Source organism: Mirounga leonina, unplaced genomic scaffold (assembly GCF_011800145.1).
Source record: "Mirounga leonina isolate KUSES-001 unplaced genomic scaffold, KU_Mleo_1.0 Mir_94, whole genome shotgun sequence".
NCBI lineage: Eukaryota > Metazoa > Chordata > Mammalia > Carnivora > Phocidae > Mirounga > Mirounga leonina.
Genome location: NW_023270855.1, coordinates 12,709,034 through 12,732,985, shown reverse-complemented (window position 1 = coordinate 12,732,985; position 23,952 = coordinate 12,709,034). Strand labels below are relative to the sequence as shown.

At 37.9% G+C, this 23,952-nt stretch overlaps 1 protein-coding gene across 1 annotated transcript in view; it reads left to right on the top strand.

The window, feature by feature from the left end:
* The window catches only part of ARL8B (ADP ribosylation factor like GTPase 8B), a 58,260-nt gene that overhangs the window by 23,268 nt on the left and 11,040 nt on the right, over positions 1–23,952 (top strand). The window contains exons 2-4 of the mRNA XM_034998622.1: positions 22,586–22,666; positions 23,110–23,183; positions 23,718–23,811. Of these exons, the coding sequence (XP_034854513.1) occupies positions 22,586–22,666; positions 23,110–23,183; positions 23,718–23,811 (249 nt within the window). The remainder of the gene's footprint in view (positions 1–22,585; positions 22,667–23,109; positions 23,184–23,717; positions 23,812–23,952) is intronic.

Genomic DNA, 23,952 nt, shown 5'->3' with positions numbered 1-23,952 from the left:
CTCAAGTACACAACCTAACCCTCCACCTAAAGGAGCTTGACAAAGAACAGCAAATAAAGCCTAAACCCAGCAGGAGAAAAGAAATAATAAAGATCAGAGCAGAAATCAATGAAATAGAAACCAAGAGAACAGTAGAACAGATCAACAAAAGTAGGAGCTGGTTCTTTGAAAGAATTAACAAGATTGATAAACCCCTGGCCAGACTTATCAAAAAGAAAAGAGAAATGACCCAGATCAACAAAATCATGAATGAAAGAGGAGAGATCACAACCAACACCAAAGAAATACAAACAATTATAAAAACATATTATGAGCAACTCTATGCCAGCAAATTAGATAACCTGGAAGAAATGGATGCATGCCTAGAGATGTATCAACTACCAAAACTGAACCAGGAAGAAATAGAAAACCTGAACAGACCTATAACCACTAAGGAAATTGAAGCAATCATCAAAAATCTCCCAACAAACAAAAGCCCAGGGCCAGGTGGCTTCCCAGGGGAATTCTACCAAACATTTCAAGAAGAATTAATACCTATTCTTCTGAAACTGTTCCAAAAAATAGAAATGGAAGGAGAACTTCCAAACTCGCGTTATGAGGCCACCATTACCTTGATCCCCAAACCAGACAAAGACCCCATCAAAAAGGAGAATTACAGACCAATATCCTTGATGAACATGGATGCAAAAATTCTCACCAAAATACTAGCCAGTAGGATCCAACAGTACATTAAAAGGATTATTCACCACGACCAAGTGGGATTTATCCCTGGGCTGCAGGGTTGGTCAAACATCCGCAAATCAATCAACGTGATACAATACATTAACAAAAGAAAGAACAAGAATCATATGATCCTCTCAATAGATGCAGAAAAAGCATTTGACAAAGTACAGCATCCTTTCTTGATTATAACTCTTCACAGTGTAGGAATTGAGGTTACATACCTCAATATCCTAAAAGCCCTCTATGAAAAACCCACAGCGAATATCAAACTCAATGGGGAAAAACTGAGAGCTTTTCCCCTCAGGTCAGGAACACGGCAGGGATGTCCACTATCACCACTGCTGTTCAACATAGTACTAGAAGTCCTAGCCTCAGCAATCAGACAACAAAAAGAAATCAGAGGAATCCAAATTGGCAAAGAAGAATTGAAACTCTCACTTTTTGCGGATGATACGATACTTTATGTGGAATACACAAAAGACTCCACCCCAAAACTGCTAAACTCATACAGGAATTCACTAAAATGGCAGGATATAAAATCAGTGCACAGAAATCAGTAGCATTCCTATACACCAACAACAAGACAGAAGAAAGAGAAATTAAGGAGTCGATCCCATTTACAATTGCACCCAAAACCATAAGACACATAGGAATAAATCTAACCAAAGAGGCAAAGGATCTGTACTCAGAAAACCATAAAATACTCACGAAAGAAATTGAGGAAGACACAAAGAAATGGAAAAACGTTCCATACTCATGGATTGGAAGAACAAATTTTGTGAAGATGTCAATGCTACCTAGAACAATCCCCACATTTAATGCAATCCCCATCAAAATACCGTCCACTTTTTTCAAAGAAATGGAACAAATAATCGTAAAATTTGTATGCAACCAGAAAAGACCTCGAATAGCCAGAAGAATGTTGAAAAAGAAAAGCAAAGCTGGTGGCATCACACTTCTGGACTTCAAGCTCTATTACAAAGCTGTCATCATCAAGACAGTATGGTACTGGCACAAAACAGACACAAAGTTCAGTGAAACAGAATAGAGAGCCCAGAAATGGACCCTCAACTCTATGGTCAACTCATCTTTGACAAAGCAGGAAAGAACGTCCAATGGAAAAAAGGCAGTCTCTTCAACAAATGGTGTTGGGAAAATTGGACAGCCACATGCTGAAGAATGAAACTGGACCATTTCCTTACACCACACACAAAAATAGACTCCAGATGGTTGAAAGACCTCAATGTGAGACAGGAGTCCATCAAAATCCTAGAGGAGAACACAGGCAGCAACCTCTTCGACCTCAGCCTCAGCAACTTCTTCCTAGAAACATCACCAAAGGCAAGGGAAGCAAGGGCAAAAATGAACTATTGGGACTTCGTCAAGATAAAAAGCTTTTGCATAGCAAAAGAAACAATCAACAAAACCAAGGGACAACCGACAGAATGAGAGAAGATATTTGTAAATGACGTATCAGATAAAGGTCTAGTATCTAAAATCTATGAAGAACTTATCAGACTCAACACCCAAAGAACAAATAATTCAATCAAGAAATGGGCAGAAGACAGGAACAGACATTTTTCCAAAGAAGACATCCAAATGGCCAACAGACACATGAAAAAGTGCTCAACATTGCTCGGCATCAGGGAAATCCAAATCAAAACCTCAATGAGATACCACCTCACCAGTCAGAATGGCTAAAATTAACAAGTCAGGAAATGACAGATGTTGGTGGGGATGCGGAGAAAGGGGAACCCTCCTATACTGTTGGTGGGAATGCAAGCTGGTGCAGCCACTCTGGAAAACAGTATGGAGGTTCCTCAAAAAGTTGAGAATAGAGCTACCATACGATCCAGCAATTGCACTACTGGGTATTTACCCCAAAGATACAAATGTAGTGATCCGAAGGGGTACGTGCACCCTGATGTTTATAGCAGCAATGTCCACAATAGCCAAACTGTGGGAAGAGCCGAGATGTCCATTGACAGATGAATGGATAAAGATGTGGTGTATATATATATATACAATGGAATATTATGCAGCCATCAGAAGGAATGAGATCTTGCCATTCGCAACGATGTGGATGGAACTGGAGGGTGTTATGCTGAGTGAAATAAGTCAATCAGAGAAAGACATGTATCATATGACCTCACTGATACGAGGAATTCTTAATCTCAGGAAACAAACTGAGGGTTGCTGGAGTGGTGCTGGGAGGGATGGGGTGGCTGGGTGATAGACATTGGAGAGGTTATGTGCTAATGGTGAGCACTGTGAATTGTGCAAGACTGTTGAATCACAGATCTGTACTTCTGAAACAAATAATACATTATGTTAAAAAAAAAAAAGATAGCAGGAGGGGAAGAATGAAGGGGGGGAAATCGGAGGGGGAGAGGAACCATGAGAGACGATGGACTCTGAAAAACAAACAGGAGTCTAGAGGGGACGGGGGTGGGGGGATGGGTTAGCCTGGTGATGGGTATTAAAGAGGGCATATTCTGCATGGAGCACTGGGTGTTATACTCAAACAATGAATCATGGAACACCACATCGAAAGCTAATGATGTATGATGATTAACATAACATAAAAAAAATTCTGACATTCTCTTTTAATTGGTGTGTTTAGATAATCATTTACTTTTGCTATAATTATTGACATATTTGGATTTAGTTTACCACTTATTTTCTGTTTGTCTCCTTTGTTTTTTATTCCTTCTTTGTCTTGAGTTGGACTGTTTTTCACTAATTTATTGTGGTTTTGACTATTATCTTTCTTTGGCTTCTTTAGCGGTTGTTCTAGGGATTGCAATATACATCCTTTACCTAGTTTACTTAGAATTAATACGTTATCACTTTATGTGGAATGTAGAAACCTTACCACCATATAGGTCCCTTTACCTTCTTCCCTATATGGTGCTATTGTCATATTATACCTCCATTCATTGAAAACAGTACCAGATAAGATTATAATTTTTGCTTTTAACCACCAAACATTTTAAGTATTCAAGAGGAAGACAATAGTTACTTTAATTTACCCAGATGTTACCATTTCTGTTGTTTTCCCTTAATTCCTGAAGTTCTAGGTTTCCCTATTAGTTTCTCTTATGCCTGCAGAACTTCTTTCAGCCTTCCTTTTAGAGTATATCTGCTAGTACACATTCTTTTGTTTTCCTTCATTCAAGAATGTCTATCATCTTCAAGAATGTTTTGCTGGATATAGAATTCTAAGTTGACAGTCCTTTCCCCCCCCCAGCACTTTTGTAAAGGCTTTTATTGTTTCTGATGAGAAATTCATTGTTATTCTCATAGATTATGTGTTGTTTCTGGCTGTTTTCAAGATTTTTTTGTTTTTGGTTTAGCAGTTTAATTATGATGTACCCAGGTGTGGATTTCTTTGAACTTGTACTACTTTGGGTTTGTTGTTCTTGAATCTAAGTTTGTCTTTCACCAAATTTTGGATATTTTGTTACTTGTTTTTAAATTGAGGTATAATTCTCATATAACATTAGTTTCAGGTATACAATGTAATGATTTGGTATTAACATACATTATGAAGTTATCACCACAATAAATCTAGTTAACATCTGTCACCTTAGTACATAGTTAACAAAAAAAGTTTTTTTTTCTTGTGATGAGGTTTACTCCTTAGCAGTTTTCACATAGGCAGTACAGTATTATTAGCTGTAGTCACCATGCAGCACATTATATCCAATGACTTACTTATTTTAAAACTGGAAGTTTGTACCTTTTTACTCCCTTTACCCATTTCTCTCACCCCCCCACCCCCTTTGTCGCCTGCCTCTGGGAACCACCAGTCTGTTTCATTTATCTGTGAGCTTGGGTTTTTGTTTGTTTGTTTGTTTTTAGACTTCACATGTGAAATCATATGGTATATGTCTCTCTGTCTGACTTACTTCACTTAGTGTAATGCTCTTGAGGTCCATCCATGTTGTCACAAATGGCAGGATTTCATTTTTTTTTTTTTAAGATTTTATTTGTGTATTTGTCAGAGAGCACACAGAAGAGGGGGAGTGGCAGGCAGAGGGAGAAGCAGGCTCCCTGCTGAGCAAGGAGCCCTACAAGGGGCTCGATCCCAGGACCAGATCATGACCTGAGCCAAAGGCAGGTGCTTAACTGACTGAGCCACCTAGGTGTCCCAATTTCATTATTTTTTATTGGTTGAATAATACATATATATATATCACATTTTCTTTATTCATCCATTGTTGGTCACTTAGGTGTTTTTATTTATTTATTTATTTATTTATTTATTTTTTTAAGATTTTATTTATTTATTTGACACACAGAGAAAGCACAAGTGGGCAGAGAGGCAGGCAGAGAGAGAGGCAGAAGCAGGCTCCTCGCTGAGCAGGGAGCCCGATGCGGGACTCGATCCCGGGACTCCAGGATCATGACCTGAGCCGAAGGCAGTCGCTTAACCAACTGAGCCACCCAGGCGCCCCTCACTTAGGTGTTTTTAATATCTTGACTATTGTAAATAATGCTGCAATGAAAATGGGGTGCATATATCCTTAGTATTTTCAGTTTCTTCAGGTTAATACCCAGAAGTGGATTGCTGGATAGTAGTTCTGTCTTTAATTCTGAGGAAACTCCATACTGTTTTCCATAGAGGCCAATATACCAATTTACATTCCCATCAACAAGGAAGGGTTCCCTTTTCTCCACATCTTTGCCAACACTTATTATTTCTTATCTTTTTGATAATAGCCATTCTAACAGGTGTGAGGTTTTGATTTGCACGTGGTTTTGCTTTACATTTCTCTGATGATTAGTGATGTTGAGCTCCTTTTCATGTGTTTGATGGTCATCTGTATATCTTCTTTGGAAAAATATCTTCAGGTCTGCCTTTTTTTTTTTTTTAATTTTTTTTTTTGGACGAGAGAGACACAGCAAGAGAGGGAACACAAGCAGGGGCAGAGGGACAGGGAGAAGCAGGCTCCCCGCCGAGCAGGGAGCCCGACGCGGGGCTTGATCCCAGGACCCTGGGATCATGACCCGAGCTGAAGGCAGATGCCCAGTGACTGAGCCACCCAGGCACCCCTGCCATTTTTTTAAAGTAGATTGTTACTTAGTTGTATAAGTTCTTCATATTTTGGATATCAGCCCTTTATTGGATATATGATTTGCAAATATTTTCTTCCATTCGGTAAATTGTCTTTTCATTTTGATGTTGGTTTCCTCTGCTGTGCAGAAGCTTTTTAGTTTGATGTAGCCTCGATTTTTATTTTTGCTTTTGGTGTCAAGATTCAAAAAAGCGTTCTCAAGACCTGTATCAAGGAGCTTACCACCTATATATTTTCTTCTAGGAGTTTTATGGTTATGGGTCTTAGTTCAAGTCTTTAATTTATTTTGAGTTAATTTTGTGTGTGGTGTAAGATAGTGGCAGTTTCCCCTAACACCATTTATTGGAGAAACTGTCATTTCCCCATTGTACATTCTAGGGTCCTTTGTAATAAATTGACCACATGTGCATGGGTTTATTTCTGGGTCACTATTCTGTTTCATTGATCGATGGGTCTCTTTTTATGCCAATACCATACTGGTTTGACTGTTGTAGTTTGTACTAGAATTTGAATTCAGGGAGTGTAAGTAAGGCCTTCTTAAGATTGCTTTGCCTTTTCTGGGTATTTTGTGATTTCATTCTCTTTTTCTTATTCTGGGATTTCAATGATATGAATGTTAGACCTTTTAATATTCTACAGATCCTTGAGGCTTGTTGGCTCTTTCTTTTTCCTATCTTTTTTTTTCTTTTTTTCAGGTTATTTTTGTTGCTTTATCTTCAAGTTCATTGACTTTTTCCTCTATCATCTCCATTCTTGTGTTGAGCCCATCTAGTGAAGTTTGTCTTGTTATTGTATTTTTTAGTTCTAAGATTTTCATTTGGTTCTATTTTATAGCTTTTATTTATCTGCTGTAACTTCCTATTACATTCATTTCATCCTTGGAGCATGGAGCGTGGTTATGATAGTCTCTGTCTCATTTCCAACATTGGGGTCATCGTGATGTTGGCATCTATTTAGTGACTTTTTCCTTTGGTAGTTGTTGAGTTTTTTTATTCTTTATAGGTTCAGTTATTTTGGACACTTTGAATATTATGAGTTTCTGGGTTTTATTTACATCCTATGGAGAATGACTTGTTTTGTTTTAGTGTGTGTTTGACCCTGTTAAGTTCAGGCCAAAAGATCCAACCTGTCTTCTTCTGTGGGCTTTCTTTCTAATGTCAGTCCAGCTTTCAAAACCTCAGTAGTACTATTTGGATCATTCCTGGCTGTATACTGTGTAGGGCGCTAACCAGAAACCTGGCAAGTGGTCTACTTCGTAGTTTAGTTCTCAAGGCCTTTGATGTATTCTTTAGGGCCAGATCCACATGTCAACAGTTTAGGGATGAGCCCAGGAGTTCACGTACAACTTTGTGGGGTCTATTTTTCTAGATCTTTCCTTTGCAGATTTCCCCCTACTATCGCTCACAGCCCTTTCCCCACTTTCCTGATCCTCTGTCTACAAACCTGGGACTTTATTATCCCTCCTTTGCTGTGTCCTTCCCTCAACTGAATCTATCTCAGGGGCCAAGAGAACAGACAAAAAATAACAGGGATTCCTTTCTCTATCCATGCCCCCGCTACCCACCCTGGCACTTTTTGGATCAGAGTTCCTATGGTTAGTCTCCTTTTCTCTATAAGGAATGCCTGCCTGACCATAGCTGCCATAGATGCTCATAGCTTTCAGGCTTGGTTTTGTCTGGAGGCTATGGCAGGAGAGAGGGGGAAAAAACCCAGGGGACTTTTCCCACTCCCTGTCCTCTCTTCCTCCTGCCATCATCCCCTTCCCCCTCACCCCCAATACACACACACTCCTCAGACTGAAAAGAGAAGGTGCTTCTCTTGGGAGCCTTTTCTGTTCATTCCTGGTATACATTTCTGGCACTTGGGCTGCCTTTGATCCAGCCTGGGAGATTGGGAGGAAAGACAACAACTAGGAAATAGCACCAGATGCTTGTGCTTTGAGTTCTGATTTCTTTTTCTAATCTACCTGCTTCCACTTACTTTTCAGAGCCCTCAGCTGCTGCATGCATTCTGTCCAGGGTTTTTAGTTACATTCAGTGGATAGTGTGCTTACCTAATCTTAACCAGAACCCTGTGCACTGCTTTTTTTTGTTTTTTAATTTTTTTATTAACATATAATGTATTATTTGTTTCAGGGGTACAGGTCTGTGATTCATCAGTCTTAACACAATTCACAGCATGCACCATAGTACATACCCTCCCCAGTGTCCGTCATCCAGCTGTACATTGCTTTTTAACATTACATCACATTTATTTAATGGACTCTGTAATGATGATGGTAGCAAATATTAAATACCTCCTCCTTTGTAAGAGGAGGTAGAACCTTTGCATTCTGAGTAAGAGTGTTGTTAAAAGTTGTGTGTATCTATATGCAATTGAAAGCAGGCATTGTTGTAAATGCTGTATGTGTTTTAATTGATTTAGTTTTTAAAATTGATTTAATTTTTAAAATTTTTTAAATTTTTTTTAAAGATTTTATTTATTTATTTGAGAGAGCGAGAATGAGAGAGAGAGAGAGTACATGAGATGGGGGAGGGTTAGAAGGAGAAGCAGGCTCCTTGCCGAGCAGGGAGCCCGACGCGGGACTCAATCCAGGGACTCCAGGATCATGACCTGAGCCGAAGGCAGTCGCTCAACCAACTGAGCCACCCAGGCGCCCAAAATTGATTTAATTTTTAAACAACTCTGTGAGAGTTGTGTGATCTCCATTTTATATTTGGGGAAAGTGAGGCATTGCAAAATTAAGGAACGTGCAAGGGGGACATACAGCTAGGCAATTGGTAAGATCAGTTATAACCTAGTATAACTGTCTCCAGAATCTCAGTCATAACCACCAGACTAACACTACTTCTACTTCATTGCGTTTTAACATCCATTATGTGAGAAAATGAACGGGACCTTTTACAATAACTCCACAGCCTCTTAGAGTAACTCCACAGTTACTAAATTGAACTGAAATGATTATCAGCCATTTTACTTTTCTAGGATGGGCTTATATATACATTAAAATTTTTATTTTTTTTCTGATTCTGGCTTTAGTAGATTTTGATAAAGGGTAGGCCTGTTATTTCGTTTTAAAGAGTATGAAATTCAGTGTACTGTTTGCAGGTTAAAATTTTGTTATGTATGATGAAGCCTTTGCATACAGCAGTTTTCCTTATGACTAAGTGACTTTTGTTACATATATAACTTATTGATTTATAGCATTTGGGTGGTTCTAGGAATCCCCCTTTTAATTTAGTAATAGAAGCCTATTTTGGGATTTGAAGGAAACTTCTGTAATTTCTTTTTGAATAAGCTAACCAGGCACACAGGGCAGGGCACATGCAGCGAGAAAGGAGATCTTCTCATTCTAGTTCTTAAATACCCAGTTTTTCCCAGAAAGAGGGAAAGAAACTTTTAAATATAGAAAATCACTTTCTTTATGAAAAAGTATTTAAGTTAGCAAGAAAAGTAAAAATAAAAAAAAAGTAGTTGAAATGTCTAGAGACCAACCAGTAGAATAGTATCAAAGCCTGAAAATGTGAGAGTATGCTAATTTTTCCCACTCTCATGCTTCTTTAGAACCTGCTTTAGCTCACATGTGAAGATTAGTAGTAGTCTGAAGATTAGTAGTAGTCTTTCTATTATAAAGACACAGGTGTTAGTTAAAAGATTTATGGTGGACCCTTGATGCTTATGGGAAATACATCCAGACATATTAGTGACTTGACAGGTTAGCAAAACTATATTTGCTAAAGGTCTGTAGCACTGATTTCTTTTGGGGTCCATCTTCACATTATTACTACGTTGTCATGATTTCTGAGTATCTTTGTGAAAATGCATTGTGATGTGGTCTCTGAGTGTTTACCAGGGATGCTCACTAGCAAATTGTTTTATAGACAAGCAAGTTAAGTTTTAGTTCTTTGGATATAGATTTAGTAAAACCATTATTAAAGTGCTGTTAATGAGAGGTATAGAGAACATAGGAAATAGTCATTAGAGACCTTTTGAAATGAATTTTCTTCAGGAATAGAGGTTAGCAAAGATGAGAATTTTCAGGCTCCTAATTGAAATTGTGGTTTTGTGAGCATTTTAATCCTCAAGAGTTAATATTTGTAAAGGAGGTTGCCTCAAAGTAGCTCTTTTGGTATTAGCAAGAAGTGAGGATTAATTAGTTTAAAATGAGTTGCATTGGAATGACAGGCATTTAATTAGTTGTTAGAGAATTCCATTTGCCATTATGCTTTAAAAAAGTTCTTATTTAGAGAATTTTTGTCTGTTATATTTAGTTTTCATGCCCTCTAATGTCAAAGAAAACATAATGTTTTTCACTCGGTTTTAATGTTGCCACCCAAAAAGAGTTATTTTAAAATCCCATGTTGCTACTGTGTGGGATGTTATATATCCTAACAATGTAAAAACCTACCCATAGTTTGCTTGAAAAATAAGCTATTCACCTCCAGTCCTCCCAAGGCAAACTTAATTGCTTGCCAAACTGCCATAAATTTAACAACATTAATAAAGGACAAAACAAAACAAACCAGATACTGGCAATTTTAACATGAAAACTTGGAGACTTGCCTTTCTGGACCTTTAGGTTCAGGTGTGGTCCTTGGTGAAGTCTATCTATCAAGAGCGCCTGTGTGGGCAGAGAGACAATGTTTGAGTGGTTTGTGAGGACCAGGACAGCAGTTAGGAGTTAAATATTACATCTTGTGGGTTGGAGTGGGTCTTTTTGCCTCAGAGATGAAAGGAATGCCCTTGTTATTAAAGGCCTGCTATTTGGCAGCAGAAACTCCTATCTACAGTAGCTTTTGAGACTCGGGAAAGAAGAAAAGCAAAGGGAAGGGAGTAGTAAGCACTTGAGCAAATGAAGGAAGTGAAGTAGCTATAGACACTTAGGAGAAGCAGCTTTAGGGAGAGAGGAGGTAGAACCTTTGCATTCTGAGTAAGAGTGTTGTTAAAAGTTGTGTGTATCTATATGCAATTGAAAGTGGCATAGCTGGGACTGAAATTTAGATTTCCTTACTGATACTCAAGTAGCACAACAGGTAGGTTATCTGCAGAAGCTGGCCTATTCTATGTAGATTTTAAATTATCTTTAGATGCTTAAATGTCACTACTTCAGAGAGGTCTTCCTGGATACCCACTCATCCCATGTTATCTCCTGTGTTTTATTTTTTTTTAATTTTTATTTTTTTTTAAAGATTTTATTTATTTATTTGAGAGAGAGAGAATGAGAGACAGAGAGCATGAGAGGGAGGAGGGTCAGAGGGTGAAGCAGACTCCCTGCCGAGCAGGGAGCCCGATGCGGGACTCGATCCAGGACTCCAGGATCATGACCTGAGCTGAAGGCAGTCGCTTAACCAACTGAGCCACCCAGGCGCCCCATCTCCTGTGTTTTAAATGGTGTGTGTTTATTGTGTGATATTTTTATGTTTGTTTCCTAGTTTCTTTTTTTTCCCTCTGCTGTTTGAAAAATGAGTGAATAAATAAACAAATGAGTAAAAGTGGAGGCAAAGTAGCTCTATGGGTTTATGGCCATAGAGGAAAGGGTGAACAGTTATAGGTGTTTGTGAATCAGTACAACACACATTCATTGTCTATGTATGCTGCCGATGATTGGGTCATGTGTGAAACAGGCTTTTATAATTGGCTTGTCTACAGCAGAACCCCTAGGCCAGAGTTCATAAATGCCAAGCCCGAGAGCTGTAACCACTTTTCCCCTTATCTGTAACCACTTTTCCCCTCATCTGTGTAGAGAAGAACACAGATGGAAGAGCACATTCTCACTGAGCCCAGGTGACAACCCATGCCAGTTGATTTGAATTGCCAGACCAGAGGAAAAACATTGGCATCCAGACTACAGTCTACACAGGGGGCCTGACTGTGCAAGAGCCTAAAGATGCTGTTACTACTTTAGCTAGTGTTTCTTGTAGAGATAAAAGTTTTTTTGAGTCGGTGTTGCAAGTTGCCTCATTTTTTTGAAGGATAATCTTGAAATCTTATGATTTTGTAGAAAGCTATTGATTTGCTTCAGAGAAATAATTTCTTAAGTTTAGTTTATTTAGAGCAGTGGCCCATTTTGAGAATTTGGGCCATTTGAAGAAAAGAGGCCTTACTTGATTATGTCCCCAAGGAACCTGAAATTTAAAATTTTGGGATGGTTCTTAATTCTCTATGGTAAGTACTAAAGAGAATCCCTCCCTCCCCAAGCAAACAAAACCCACAAACAAACCCACTGGAATTTTGAGAGAAGTTAATCTTTGGTTAATAAGATTCAATTGCCCAAACAATTTTTTAAGATTTTATTTATTTATTAGAGAGAGAGAGAGAACAAGCGGGGGGAGGAGAAGGAAGAGAGAGAACGAGCAGGGGGGAGGAGAAAGAGGAGAGAGAGAGAGAGAAGCACATTCCCCGCTGAGCAGGGAGCCCGATGTGGGGCTTGATCCCAGGACCTGGAGATCATGACATGACCTGAGCCGAAGGCAGTTGCTCAACTGACTGAGCCACCCAGGGGCCCCCGCAAACAGATTTTTTAATGTGTGCTTTCAAACTGACGTTCTTTGGGAATGAATTATGTCTGTAGTTGGAAGTAAGTCCAGATTTGCACATAAAACTGAGAACAAGTTATTGTCTTTTGGGAAATTATTAAAAAAGAGATTGTCCATAGTGTTCTAAAATTGGGAGAAAATTGAACATCATATTAATGATTATTGAAGTGCTACCAAAGTGAATGATTATCTTTTCTAGCCCCTTAAAAAGAGTGTTGTAAGGGAGGGCGCCTGGCTGGCTCAGTTGTTAAGCATCTGCCTTCGGCTCAGGTCATGATCCAGGGTCCTGGGATCGAGTCCCACATCGGGCTCCTTGCTCGGCAGGAAGCCTGCTTCTCCCTCTCCCACTCCCCCTGCTTGTGTTCCTGCTCTCACTATCTCTCTCTCTGTCAAATAAATAAATAAAATCTTTAAAAAAAAAAAAAAAGTGTTGTAAGGGAGATTGCCTCAGACATGATTTCTGTGTTTACAGTGGTAACTATTAAGTGGTTAGAAAGAAAAGAAAAGGAAAATATGTTTAGTTCCAAAAACTAAGAGAAAGCAGAAGCCTAGAAGTAGAACACACTATCTTAATTCATTTCCCAGGTTGTAAATAAATATTGAAACATTGGAGTCAATTTTAAAATACCAGTTTTAAGGCCCAGAGGAATTTACATTATACCAAAACTATGAGATATGAAACATAGATTTTTCTGTTAAAAGACATCTGTAAATGAGTGTCTTTTTAGAATATTAAAGAATAGAACAGGGTTAGCAATGACTTGTTCCTGAACTTGTTGGAATTCCTTATGATTGAGTGTATTCGTGAGTTTTGTCATATTAAAAATGTATTGTTTGGAAATAATTTCCAAATTTACAGAAAAGTTGTAGGAATAAAAAGCATTGCAAAGAACATACATATACCCTTTACCGAGATCGGACTATTAACATTTTACTTCATTTGCTTTATAGTGTCACTTTACATAGGTAAGTTTTTTGTAGCATGGCCCGTTATTTCCAAGTACCTAAGTGTATTTTCCAAGATTGGGGATATTCTCTTGACTTTATGACATTAAAAAATGATACCTCACAGATTTTATCCACTGCTATCTTGTCAGTTGACCCAATAATGTTGTTTATAGCATATTTATCCACCAGTGCAAGATCCAGTCTAGGGTCAGGTACTGCCTTTAGTTGTCATGTCTCTTTAGCCCTCTCTAGTCTGAAACATTTTCACAGCCTTCCTTTGCCTTTTAGAGCATTGACATTTGTCAGAAATATTCCTTCTCCCATTTAATAGAATGTTTCTCATTTTGGGTTTGTCTGATGTTTCAACGTTAGATTTAGTTTACGCATTCTCAGCTGAAATAGTACTATATGGGGAATATTGTTTCCTTCTCATGGTATTCTGTTCCACTTAGTAGTGAAATACAAGGGACGTAATGATGTTATTAAGTAGAAAAATTAGTACTGGTAATAATTTTATGTTAAAGGTTCTTGGAAAGAAAAATGACTAACATGTATATTTATTGGCCATATATTCTCACGTAGCAAATGTGTGAATTTTGGCAATTAAACAATTGAGTCATAGTGTGTGTTTAAAATGTGTTTTTTTAATATTTTTTTAATTTTTATTTTAAGATTTTATTTATTTATTTGACAGAGACGCAGGGGGAGTGGGAGAGGGAGAAGCAGACTTCCTGTGGAGCAGGGAACTGGATGTGGGACTTGAACCCAGGACCCTGGAATCATGTCCCGAGCAGAAAGCAGACGCCACTCAGGAGCCCCATAGTGTGTGTTTTTTTTAAAAAAACAAAAGACTCCTCTGTTTAGCATGTAAAAGTAGTCTCTTCTGGCCAAGAGAAGAAATTTTATATGAGGTATTTGTCATGCTCCTTACTGCATTCTGTTTTTCCAAAGTAGCTTGATAACCAGGTCCTTTTTTTGGAAAAAAGGTTTTGTTAGAGAATACTTGGAGATGTTTGTCAAAGCTGGTATTTTTCCATTTGTCTTTTCAAGTTTATTAAGGACTGGATTGGATTGCTACTGTAGATGGACAGATCAAGCAAAGAGAAGTTTACTTCCTCATGTGGGTAATAGCTTGCTCTCTGCATATTTATGCATTTAAAAGAGCAACTGTAGGGGCACCTGGGTGGTGCAGTCCTTAAGCGTCTGCCTTTGGCTCAGGTCATGATCCCTGGGTCCTGGGAACAAGCCCCACATCAGGCTCCCTGCGCAGCAGGAAGCCTGCTTCGCCCTCTCCCACTCCCCCTACTTGTGTTCCCTCTGTCTCTGTGTCTGTCTCTGTCAAATAAATAAATAAAGGAGCAACTGTAAAATCTAACCTAATTCATTTAGAATCCCTACTTTAGGGGCACCTGGGTGGCTCAGTTATTAGGCGTCTGCCTTCGGCTCAGGTAATGATCTCAGGGTCCTGGGATTGAACCCCATGTTGGGCTCCCTGCTCAATGGGGAGTCTGCTTCTCCCTCTTCCTCTGCTGCCTCTCCTCGTGCTCTCTCTTTCTCTCTAATAAATGAATAAAATCTTAAAAAAAAGTAATAATAATAGAATTCCTACTTTAAACCACTGAACTGTAGGAGTATTTCACTGTGTTCTCCCCAGCTGTACATGTGAGTTAGCACTAAAGGAAAACTTTCTGGGACAAGGTTTGCTTTTAGCCTTTCATATACCAAAGAATTTTGGGAAGAGAGCCACATTTTTCTGTTGTAGGCATTTATCTCTTGCTCAACTATATTTTAAATGAGAGGCATATGAATAAAACGTAATAAATGTTAGAGCTGGAAGTGACTTTGGACATACTCTTCCAATTCCCTCTTCTAGATAAGGTAGCTTCATTCCAAAGGTAAAATGATTTGCATGTGGTTAGTAAGTAGCAAAACTGGTAATAAGATTCTCAGACTTGGAGGATTAGTCTTCTTTTTACCACCTATTTTGCTTCAGATTTATTTTACCCAGCTAAACAAATTGCAGGAATATTGCTTTGAGACTTCGGCTTACAGGGTGTGTGTAGATGACTACAGTTCTATCCATCGCCACAAAATCAGTGAGTGCTGTTTGTAGAGTATTTATTAAGTGCTAAGAACGATGTTTGGTATTATTTAAATGTTAAATTTGTTTAAGTAAATAAGATGATACACAAGTAGTATTTTTTCAGGCATCTATTTGCTTCCTAAATTGTTTGTCTCAGTTTAATGGCATTTTGACAGCATAGAAATAAATTCTCAGTTACCTAGAGAACAGCTGCCAACTCAGTGGTTTAGTCATTCAGCACAAGCTTTGAAAATGAGGATTAAGATTTGACACTAGGAAAGAAGTGGAAATGCTTCCCAAGTCTATAAAGTAGTTATACCACAAAATCCATGCAGCACAGTTAAATATTTATTAAACATATTTCTGTACTCAAGAAGTTTTTGGATTAAAAACCCAAGGACAGGGCGCCTGGGTGGCTCAGTCGTTAAGTGTCTGCCTTCGGCTCAGGTCATGATCCCAGGGTCCTGGGATCGAGCCCCGCATCGGGCTCCTTGCTTGGCAGGAAGCCTGCTTCTCCTTCTCCCACTCCCCCTGCTTGTGTTCCCTCTCTCGCTGTGTCTCTCTCTGTCAAATAAATAAATAAAAAATCTTTAAAAAAAAATAAAATAAAAAATAAAAACCCAAGGACTTCATTACCTAATTTTAAGCCATTGCAGATTAGCACTAGCAACTGAAATTAGAGAAAATTATAGTTTCTGCCACCAGTAAGAAGTATTGATAAAGGAGATAAAGGAACATCTAAAAGTTTAGGGTCAGTACCCCAGTATACTGCAGACCCCTACATCATTTTGTCATGGAATGGCACTATAATTGATGTTCACAATCATTAAGTTTTATTGCCAGAAGGGCCTTTAAGGGTTATCTTCGTTTTCTTATTTTACAATTGATAAAGTAACCTTGAAATGCCAAGAACACATTGAATCATGTTCCATAAATTATGTGTGAGAAGTTAGCTAAGTATGTTATTGCATTTTATTATTTTTTAATTTTTTTAATGATTTTATTTATTTGAGAGAGAGCGAGCCCCCCAGGCGCCCTAAATATGGAATGCATTTTATTTTAGAAAGCTTCCTGTGCAAGCTAGTTTAAAAGTTTTGGCCTTTAAACAGTTTAGCTACCATTTCTGGCTGCTTCCTTATGTAAAACACCTATTTCCTAATGAAAACAAACAAATGAAGCATTATCTTACATGGACCTCACCTCAGACATCAATTAAAACTTACTGTAATACATATAATTACAGTGGAGATCTTTAAGAAAAACAGAATCAGCCACTACTGAAGCTGAGTCTTAAGCAGATTCCGCTGAGTGTGGAGCACAGTGCAGAGCTCAGTCTCACAACACTGAGATCATGACCCCAGCTGAAATCAAGAGTCGTTCACTTAATTGATTGCACCACCCAGGTACCCCACCATCTTAACTATTCTTATTTTTTAAATTTTAATTTAATTTAAATAATAACATATATAATATTGGTTTCAGAGGTAGAGGTCAGTGATTTATCAGTCTTATATAATACCCAGTGCTCAGTATATCACGTGCCCTCTTTAATGGCCATCACCCAGTTACCCCATCTCCCTATCCCCCTCCCCTCCAGCAACCCTCAGTTGGTTTCCTATGCTTAAGAGTCTCTGATGGTTTGTCCCCTCTCTGATTTTGTCTTGTTTTATTTTTTCCTCTCTTCCCCCATGATCCTCTCTTGTTTCTTAAATTCCACAGCGAGATCATATGATAATTGTCTTTCTCTGATGGACTTACTTTGCTTAGCATAGCAACTTCTAGTTCCATCCACTTCATTGCAGATGGCAAGATTTTGGGTTTTTTTTTTGATGGCTGAGTAGTAGTCCACATATTAACTATTCTTTTTTTTTTTTTTTTTTTTAAAGATTTTATTTATTTATTTGACAGAGAGAGACGTAGCGAGAGAGGGAACACAAGCAGGGGGGAGAAGCAGGCTTCCGGCTGAGCAGGGAGCCCGACGTGGGGCTCGATCCCAGAACTCCGGGATCGTGACCTGAGCCGAAGGCAGACACTTAACAACTGAGCCACTCAGGTGCCCCCATATTAACTATTCTTAAGTGTACAATTAGTTCATCACCACCATACATCTGTAGAACTTTTTTTTTTTTTTTAGGATTTTATTCATTCATTTAGAGAGAGAGAGAGCACGAGAGAGCAGGAGGATGGACAGAGGGAGAGGGAGAGAATCTCAAGCAGACTCCACGCCAAGCAGAGCCCAGAGCCCGACACAGAGCTACATCCCATGACCCTGAGATCATGACCTGAGCCGAAACCAAGAGTTGAAGGCTTAACTGCCAGCCACCCAGGCACCCCTAGAACTTTTTAATCATTTCAAACAAATTCCATACCCACTAAGCAGTTACTGCCTATTTCCCCCTTCTCCCTTGCCTTTGGCAAACACCATTCTACTTTCTGTCTTTATGAATTTAACCATTTTAGGTTTCTCATGTGAGTAGAATTATATAGTATTGTCTTTTTGTATCTGGCTTATTTATATTATTATAGTAATAATGTCTTCAAAAGGTTCATTTGTGTTTTAGCATGAGTAAGTTTTTTTTAAGGCTGGATCATATTACATTGTAGGAATAAACCACATTTTGTTTACCCATTCATCTGTCAGTTGTCTTTGGGTTTCTTCCACCTTTTGGCTGTTATGGATAATGCTGCTGTGAACATGGGTATACAGATAAATCTCTGAGTCCCTGCTTTCAATGCTTTTGGGTTTATAATTGGAAGTAGAATTGCTGGATCATGTGGTAATTCTATTTTTAACCTTTTCAGGAACTTCTATACTGTTTTTCTTAGCAGCTGTACCACTTTACATTCCTGCTGCAGTGCACCAGGGTTGCAATTTCTCCATATCCTTGCTGTAACTTGTTATTTTGTTTTTTGTTGTTGGTGGTGGTTTTTTTTTTTGATAATAGCCATCTTAATGGGTATGAAGGTGGTATCTTTTGTGGTTTTGATTTGCATTTCCCTAATGATTAGTGATGTTGAGCATCTTTTAATGTTCTTATTAGCTATTTGTATATTTCCTTTGGAGAAATGTCTCTTCAAGTCCTTTGCCCATTTAAAAAAAAGTTATTGTTGGGATGCCTGGGTGGCTCAGTCGTTAAGCATCTGCCTTCAACTCAGGTCATGATCCCAGGGTCCTGGGATCGAGCCCTGCATCGGGCTCCCTCTCATTGGGGAGCCTGCTTCTCTCTCTTTAAAAAAAAAAAAAAAAGAAAAAGAAAAATATTTTTTTAAGAGCAGTTTTAGGTTCACAGCATAATCGAGGAGGGGAAGGTAGAGTTATCCATATACCTCCTGCCCCTACACTCACAGCTTCCCCCATTATCAACATCCCACAGAAGAGTGGTACATTTGTTACAATTGATGCACTTACACTGACACATAATAATCACCCAAAGTCCATAGTTTACATTATTTTTTCACTCTATGTGTTGTACATTCTATAAGTTTGGACAAATGTATAATGACATATATCCATCATTATAGTATCATACAGTTTTTTATTACCTAAAAATCCTCTGCTCTGCCTATTCATTTCCTCCCCCACCCCTTCAATTCCTATCAACCACTGATCTTCTTACTGTTTCCATAGTTTTGCCTTTTTCAGAATATTGCTAGAGTCATGTTTTCATTTTGTTGGAATCAGAGTTAAGTAATTCTTTCAGATTGAGTCTTTCTTTTTTTTTTTTTTTAATTTTTTTTAAATTTATTTATTCATGAGAGAGAGAGAGAGAGGCAGAGGGAGAAGCAGGCTCCCAAGGAGCAGGGAGCCCGATGTGGGGCTCGATCCCAGGACCCTGGGATCATGACCTGAGCCGAAGGCAGACGCCTAACCATCTGAGCCACCCAGGCGCCCCCAGATTGAGTCTTTCATTTAGATATGTTTTTAAGATTCCTTCATGTCTTTTTGTGGCTTGGTAGCTCATTTCTTTTTAATATTGAATAATAATCCATTTCCTGGATACGACACAGTCTTTTTATACATTTACTTACTGAAGGACACTTTGGTTGCTTCCAAGTTTTACCAGTTATGCATAAAGATGCTGTAAGCATTAATGTGCAGGTTTTTGTGTGGACTTAAGTTCAACATCTTTGGATAAATATGAAGGAGCATGATTGCTGGATTGAACGAATGGTAAGAGTGTATTTGGTTTTGTAAGAAACCTCGCCACTGTCTTCGAAAGTGGCTGTACCATTTTGCATTCCCACCAGTAATGAGTGAGAATTGCTGTTGTCCCACCTCCTTATCAGCATTTGGTATTATCGGTGTACCAGATTTTGGCCACTCTAATAAGTGTACCAGTGGTATCTCATTTTTTTTTTTTAAGATTTTATTTATTTATTTGACAGAGAGTGACATAGCGAGAGCAGGAACACAAGCTGGGGAGTGGGAGAGGGAGAAGCAGGCTTCCCTCAGAGCAGGGAGCCCGATGTGGGACTCGATCCCAGGACCCTGGGATCATGACCTGAGCCGAAGGCAGACACTTAACGACTGAGCCACCCAGGCATCCCAGTGGTATCTCATTTTAATTTGCGTTTTCCTGATGACATATGATGTGCAGTATCTTTTCATATGCCTATTTGCCATCTGTGTATCTTCTTTGGTGAAGTATTGGTTGAGGTCTGTGGCTCATTTTTTAATTGGGTTTTTTTTTTTTCATATTGATGTTTTAAGAGTTTTTTGTATATTTTGTCTAATAGTCCTTTATTAGATGTATCTTTTTACAAATATTTTCTCTTACTCTGTGCCTCTTTTCTAACTCTGTAACTCTTCTAAATCTTGTTCACATGGCAGTTTTTAATTTTAATGAAGCCCACTTTATTGTTGCTTTATGGATATTGCCTTTGTTGTTGCCTTTTCTCCCCTTCTAATTAGGTTATATTTTTGTTGTTGTATCATTACTAGTTTTGATACATATAGTTTTGATGTCATGACTAGATTTCCACATATAAATCATATGTGAAAGTTCTGAGAATTATAATGTTTAATATAAATGAAAGTAGTGATTGTGGTTAGCATCTTTTTTCTGAAATCAGCCTGAACACCACTGAATGTGGGGCAGGGTGGGGGGGAACAGAGAACTTTGGAGTTGCGTAGAGGAAATTAATTTGTAAAATTGGAATTCATTGTGCTCAGGACTTGTAGACAGTTTTAGAATCATGTGTGGCTAGCCTAAGGTCACAGCAAACAATCAGCCAGTCTTAGGGCCTTGAACATAGTCCTATTTGTTTAACCATTCCTTTGTTGAGAGATTTCATAATCCTGGGATGTTTACCTAAAAATAAGAGTCAGGTCAACTGAGAAATTAATATTTGGTAAATAAAATTTATAAATATGTAAATATATAAAGTCAGTATTAGCTGTGACTCATTAGATGTACTTTGTAATTGTAGTCAGAATTAAGAATATGAGGGGCACCTGGGTGGCTCAGTCGGTTGGGTGTCCAACTCTTGGTTTCTGCTCACATCATGATCTCAGGGTCATGTGATTGAGCTCTGCACTAGATTCTGTGCTCAGCGTGGAGTCTGCTTGAGGTTCTCTCTCTACCCCCCACACCCCTCTCCCACGCCCCCTGCTTGTGCTCTCTCTCTCTCAAATAAATAAAATCTTAAAAAAAAAAAAAGAATATGATAAGAAATGTGAGAGCTATTATGAGAATTATGATACTTTGTTTTTTTTAAGATTTATTTATTTGACAGAGAGAGAGAGAGATGACGACAGTGAGAGGAGGAACACAAGCAGGGGGAGTGGGGGAGGGAGAAGCAGGCTTCCCGCTGAGCAGGGAGACTGATGCGGGGCTCAATCCCAGGATTCTGGGATCATGACCTGAGCCGAAGGCAGACGCTTAATGACTGAGCCACCCAGGCTTCTGAGAATTATGATACTTTAGTGAAGGATATAAAAGATTTGAATGTTTAAATGAACAAACCATGTGCCTGGATGGAGAAACTTGATCGTGGTTAAATATAAAGAATTGATATAGGACAATCCTTCTCAAATTAATACAGTTAATATAATTCCAGTCAATTTTTAACTGAAATATGAATTTCTAAAGTTTACTTGGAATGTGAGTGATGAACTAAGACAGTTTTGAAAACATTCCAAATTCTTGATCTTCTTTATAGAATAAGAAATTGTACAAGCTGCAGTAATTCATTTAATCCTAATTTAGGAATAAACAGACTAATGGAAAAGTATTGACTCAGATATAGAAGTGTCTCTTATGGCATTTGGCATATCACTTCAAATTAGTTAGGAATGTGTAGATTTTTAAATGAGGAGTGAGATGATTGAGAAAAGGAACTTTCTTGCACTGTAAAATCAAATTCCAGATGGATGAACATTTTAAATTTTAAAGGGCATTCAAATATTATTAGAAAATATTTTAGTCTTATGAGAAGGTCATAAGCTAAAAAAGAACAGAATTGATTACATAAAAGGAAAACCTGTACAATGGCAAAATATAAGTCTTGTTAAAAGACAAACTTGGAAAAGCTGTTTAGCATGAGTTGAAATTGTCAAAATAATTTGCTAAAATGGGAAAACTTTGAAGTTTTACTTCTGATTTCCTACTTTGTGTGAACATTTATGTATAGGTGGGGAAATTAATAAATTTTCATTTATAGTTGTAATATATAATATTTCTTTTTAATCTATTTTTAAGACTATGTGTTTGACAGAGTGAGAGAGCACAAGCAGGGGGATCAGCAAAGGGAGAGGGAGGAAATATGTAAAAAGTTATAATCTTATTAAAAGTATCCTTTTTTTAAAAAACGGAATGTGTTTGGATGAAGGAAATAATGTATCTCTTCAAGAACTGTGGCTAAAAGGAATGTTTTCTTTTTTTTTTTTATTTAAAGGAGGGTGGGTAGGAGCAAGGGGAGAGGGAGAGAGAGAATCTTAAGCAGGCTCCACGCCCAGTGCAGAGGGGCTTGATCTCACAACCCTGAGATCATGACCTGAGCCAAAATCAAGAGTGGACTCTTAACTGACTGAGCCACCCAGGCGCACCTATAAAGAATGTTTTCTTAAGACAGGTTGTTACCGCCACTAAAAAATTAGTTATATAATACACTAAAATGGTTATAAAAGCATTGTTGATGCCTGAAGTTTATGCCGTGTTATATGTCTTAATAAATATTGATTATTCTAACTTCAGATGTTTTCTTTTGTTCAGTCAGGTCAATTCAGTGAAGATATGATACCCACGGTGGGCTTCAACATGAGGAAAGTAACTAAAGGTAACGTCACAATAAAGGTACGTGATCTTTTACGTGATCTTTTTACCATACTTGATTTAAATTGTTAGCATATACAGATACAAATTTTTCTGTTTCTTTCTCTTTTGGCATTCAGATCTGGATGATGCGTGATTCAGTACATGCTGAAACTTCTCTTAAAGATACATTTTCAGTACGGAAGTTTATTGGTTAACAAGCAAAGAAAGTATTGCACAAAATTTTCTTTAGTAGAACTGACTAGATACAGTGTAAACATATTAAATATGAATTTCAAGTTTAGAAGTGGACCCAAGAGCTTCTAGATTAAGAACTTGTTTCAGCTCAAGTTTTTCAGAAGTAGTTTGGCTCTAACATTGTGGAAATAGGCATATCTGCCTGATCTTTCTCTCCTTTTTCTACTTTTTCTTTCAATATATTACTTAAAGTACCTTCATTAAGAATTGTCTGTCTTGATTTAAAGATTTGGGACATAGGAGGACAACCCCGGTTCCGGAGCATGTGGGAGCGGTACTGCAGAGGAGTCAATGCCATTGTGTAAGCGCTGCTTAAAAAAAGTCAGTTTAGGTTTCCAGGAAAAAAGTTGTTTTTAATACTTCCAAAGGCTCAATTTTTATTTCGCCAGTAACGGTCTTTATTAGTGTAATCCCATTAATATGAAACTTTAACAAATTTAATCATAAATGAGAGATTAGTTATTTATTTATTTTTATTAAGCAGCTAAGAGCTAAGGGATATAAATGTTTTACTATCATGTGTTAGCATCTAAATAGTCTACTTAAAAGTATTTTTGGGTACTGAGCTTTTCTTTAGGTCTTTATTTTGATTAACAATTTCAGTGATGTGAATCTTTTTTTAGTTTATTTATTTGCTTATTTATTTATTTAAGTAATCTCTACACCCAGTGTGGGGCCCAAACTCACGACCCCAACATCACGAGTCGCATGCTCTTCCTACTGAGCCAACCAGGTGCCCCTTAGTAGTGTAAATCTGAAAATTAAAAATCTTTATCCCTAATTGTGACTATCAGAGAATTCGGAGACGAGATATTGAAATCGCTTTTTTTTAAAGTTACATGATAGATGCTGCCGATCGTGAAAAGATAGAAGCCTCTCGAAATGAACTACATAATCTTCTAGATAAACCACAGTTACAAGGAATTCCGGTAAGTATGGAGTTCTTGTTATTTTATATTATATGATTATAAGATTTATAATTATATTATTAAAATTATAATTATATGATTTATTATGTTTGAAATCAGTTAAATGTCTTAAAATCCTCAAAGGCTTATCTTTACTGAATA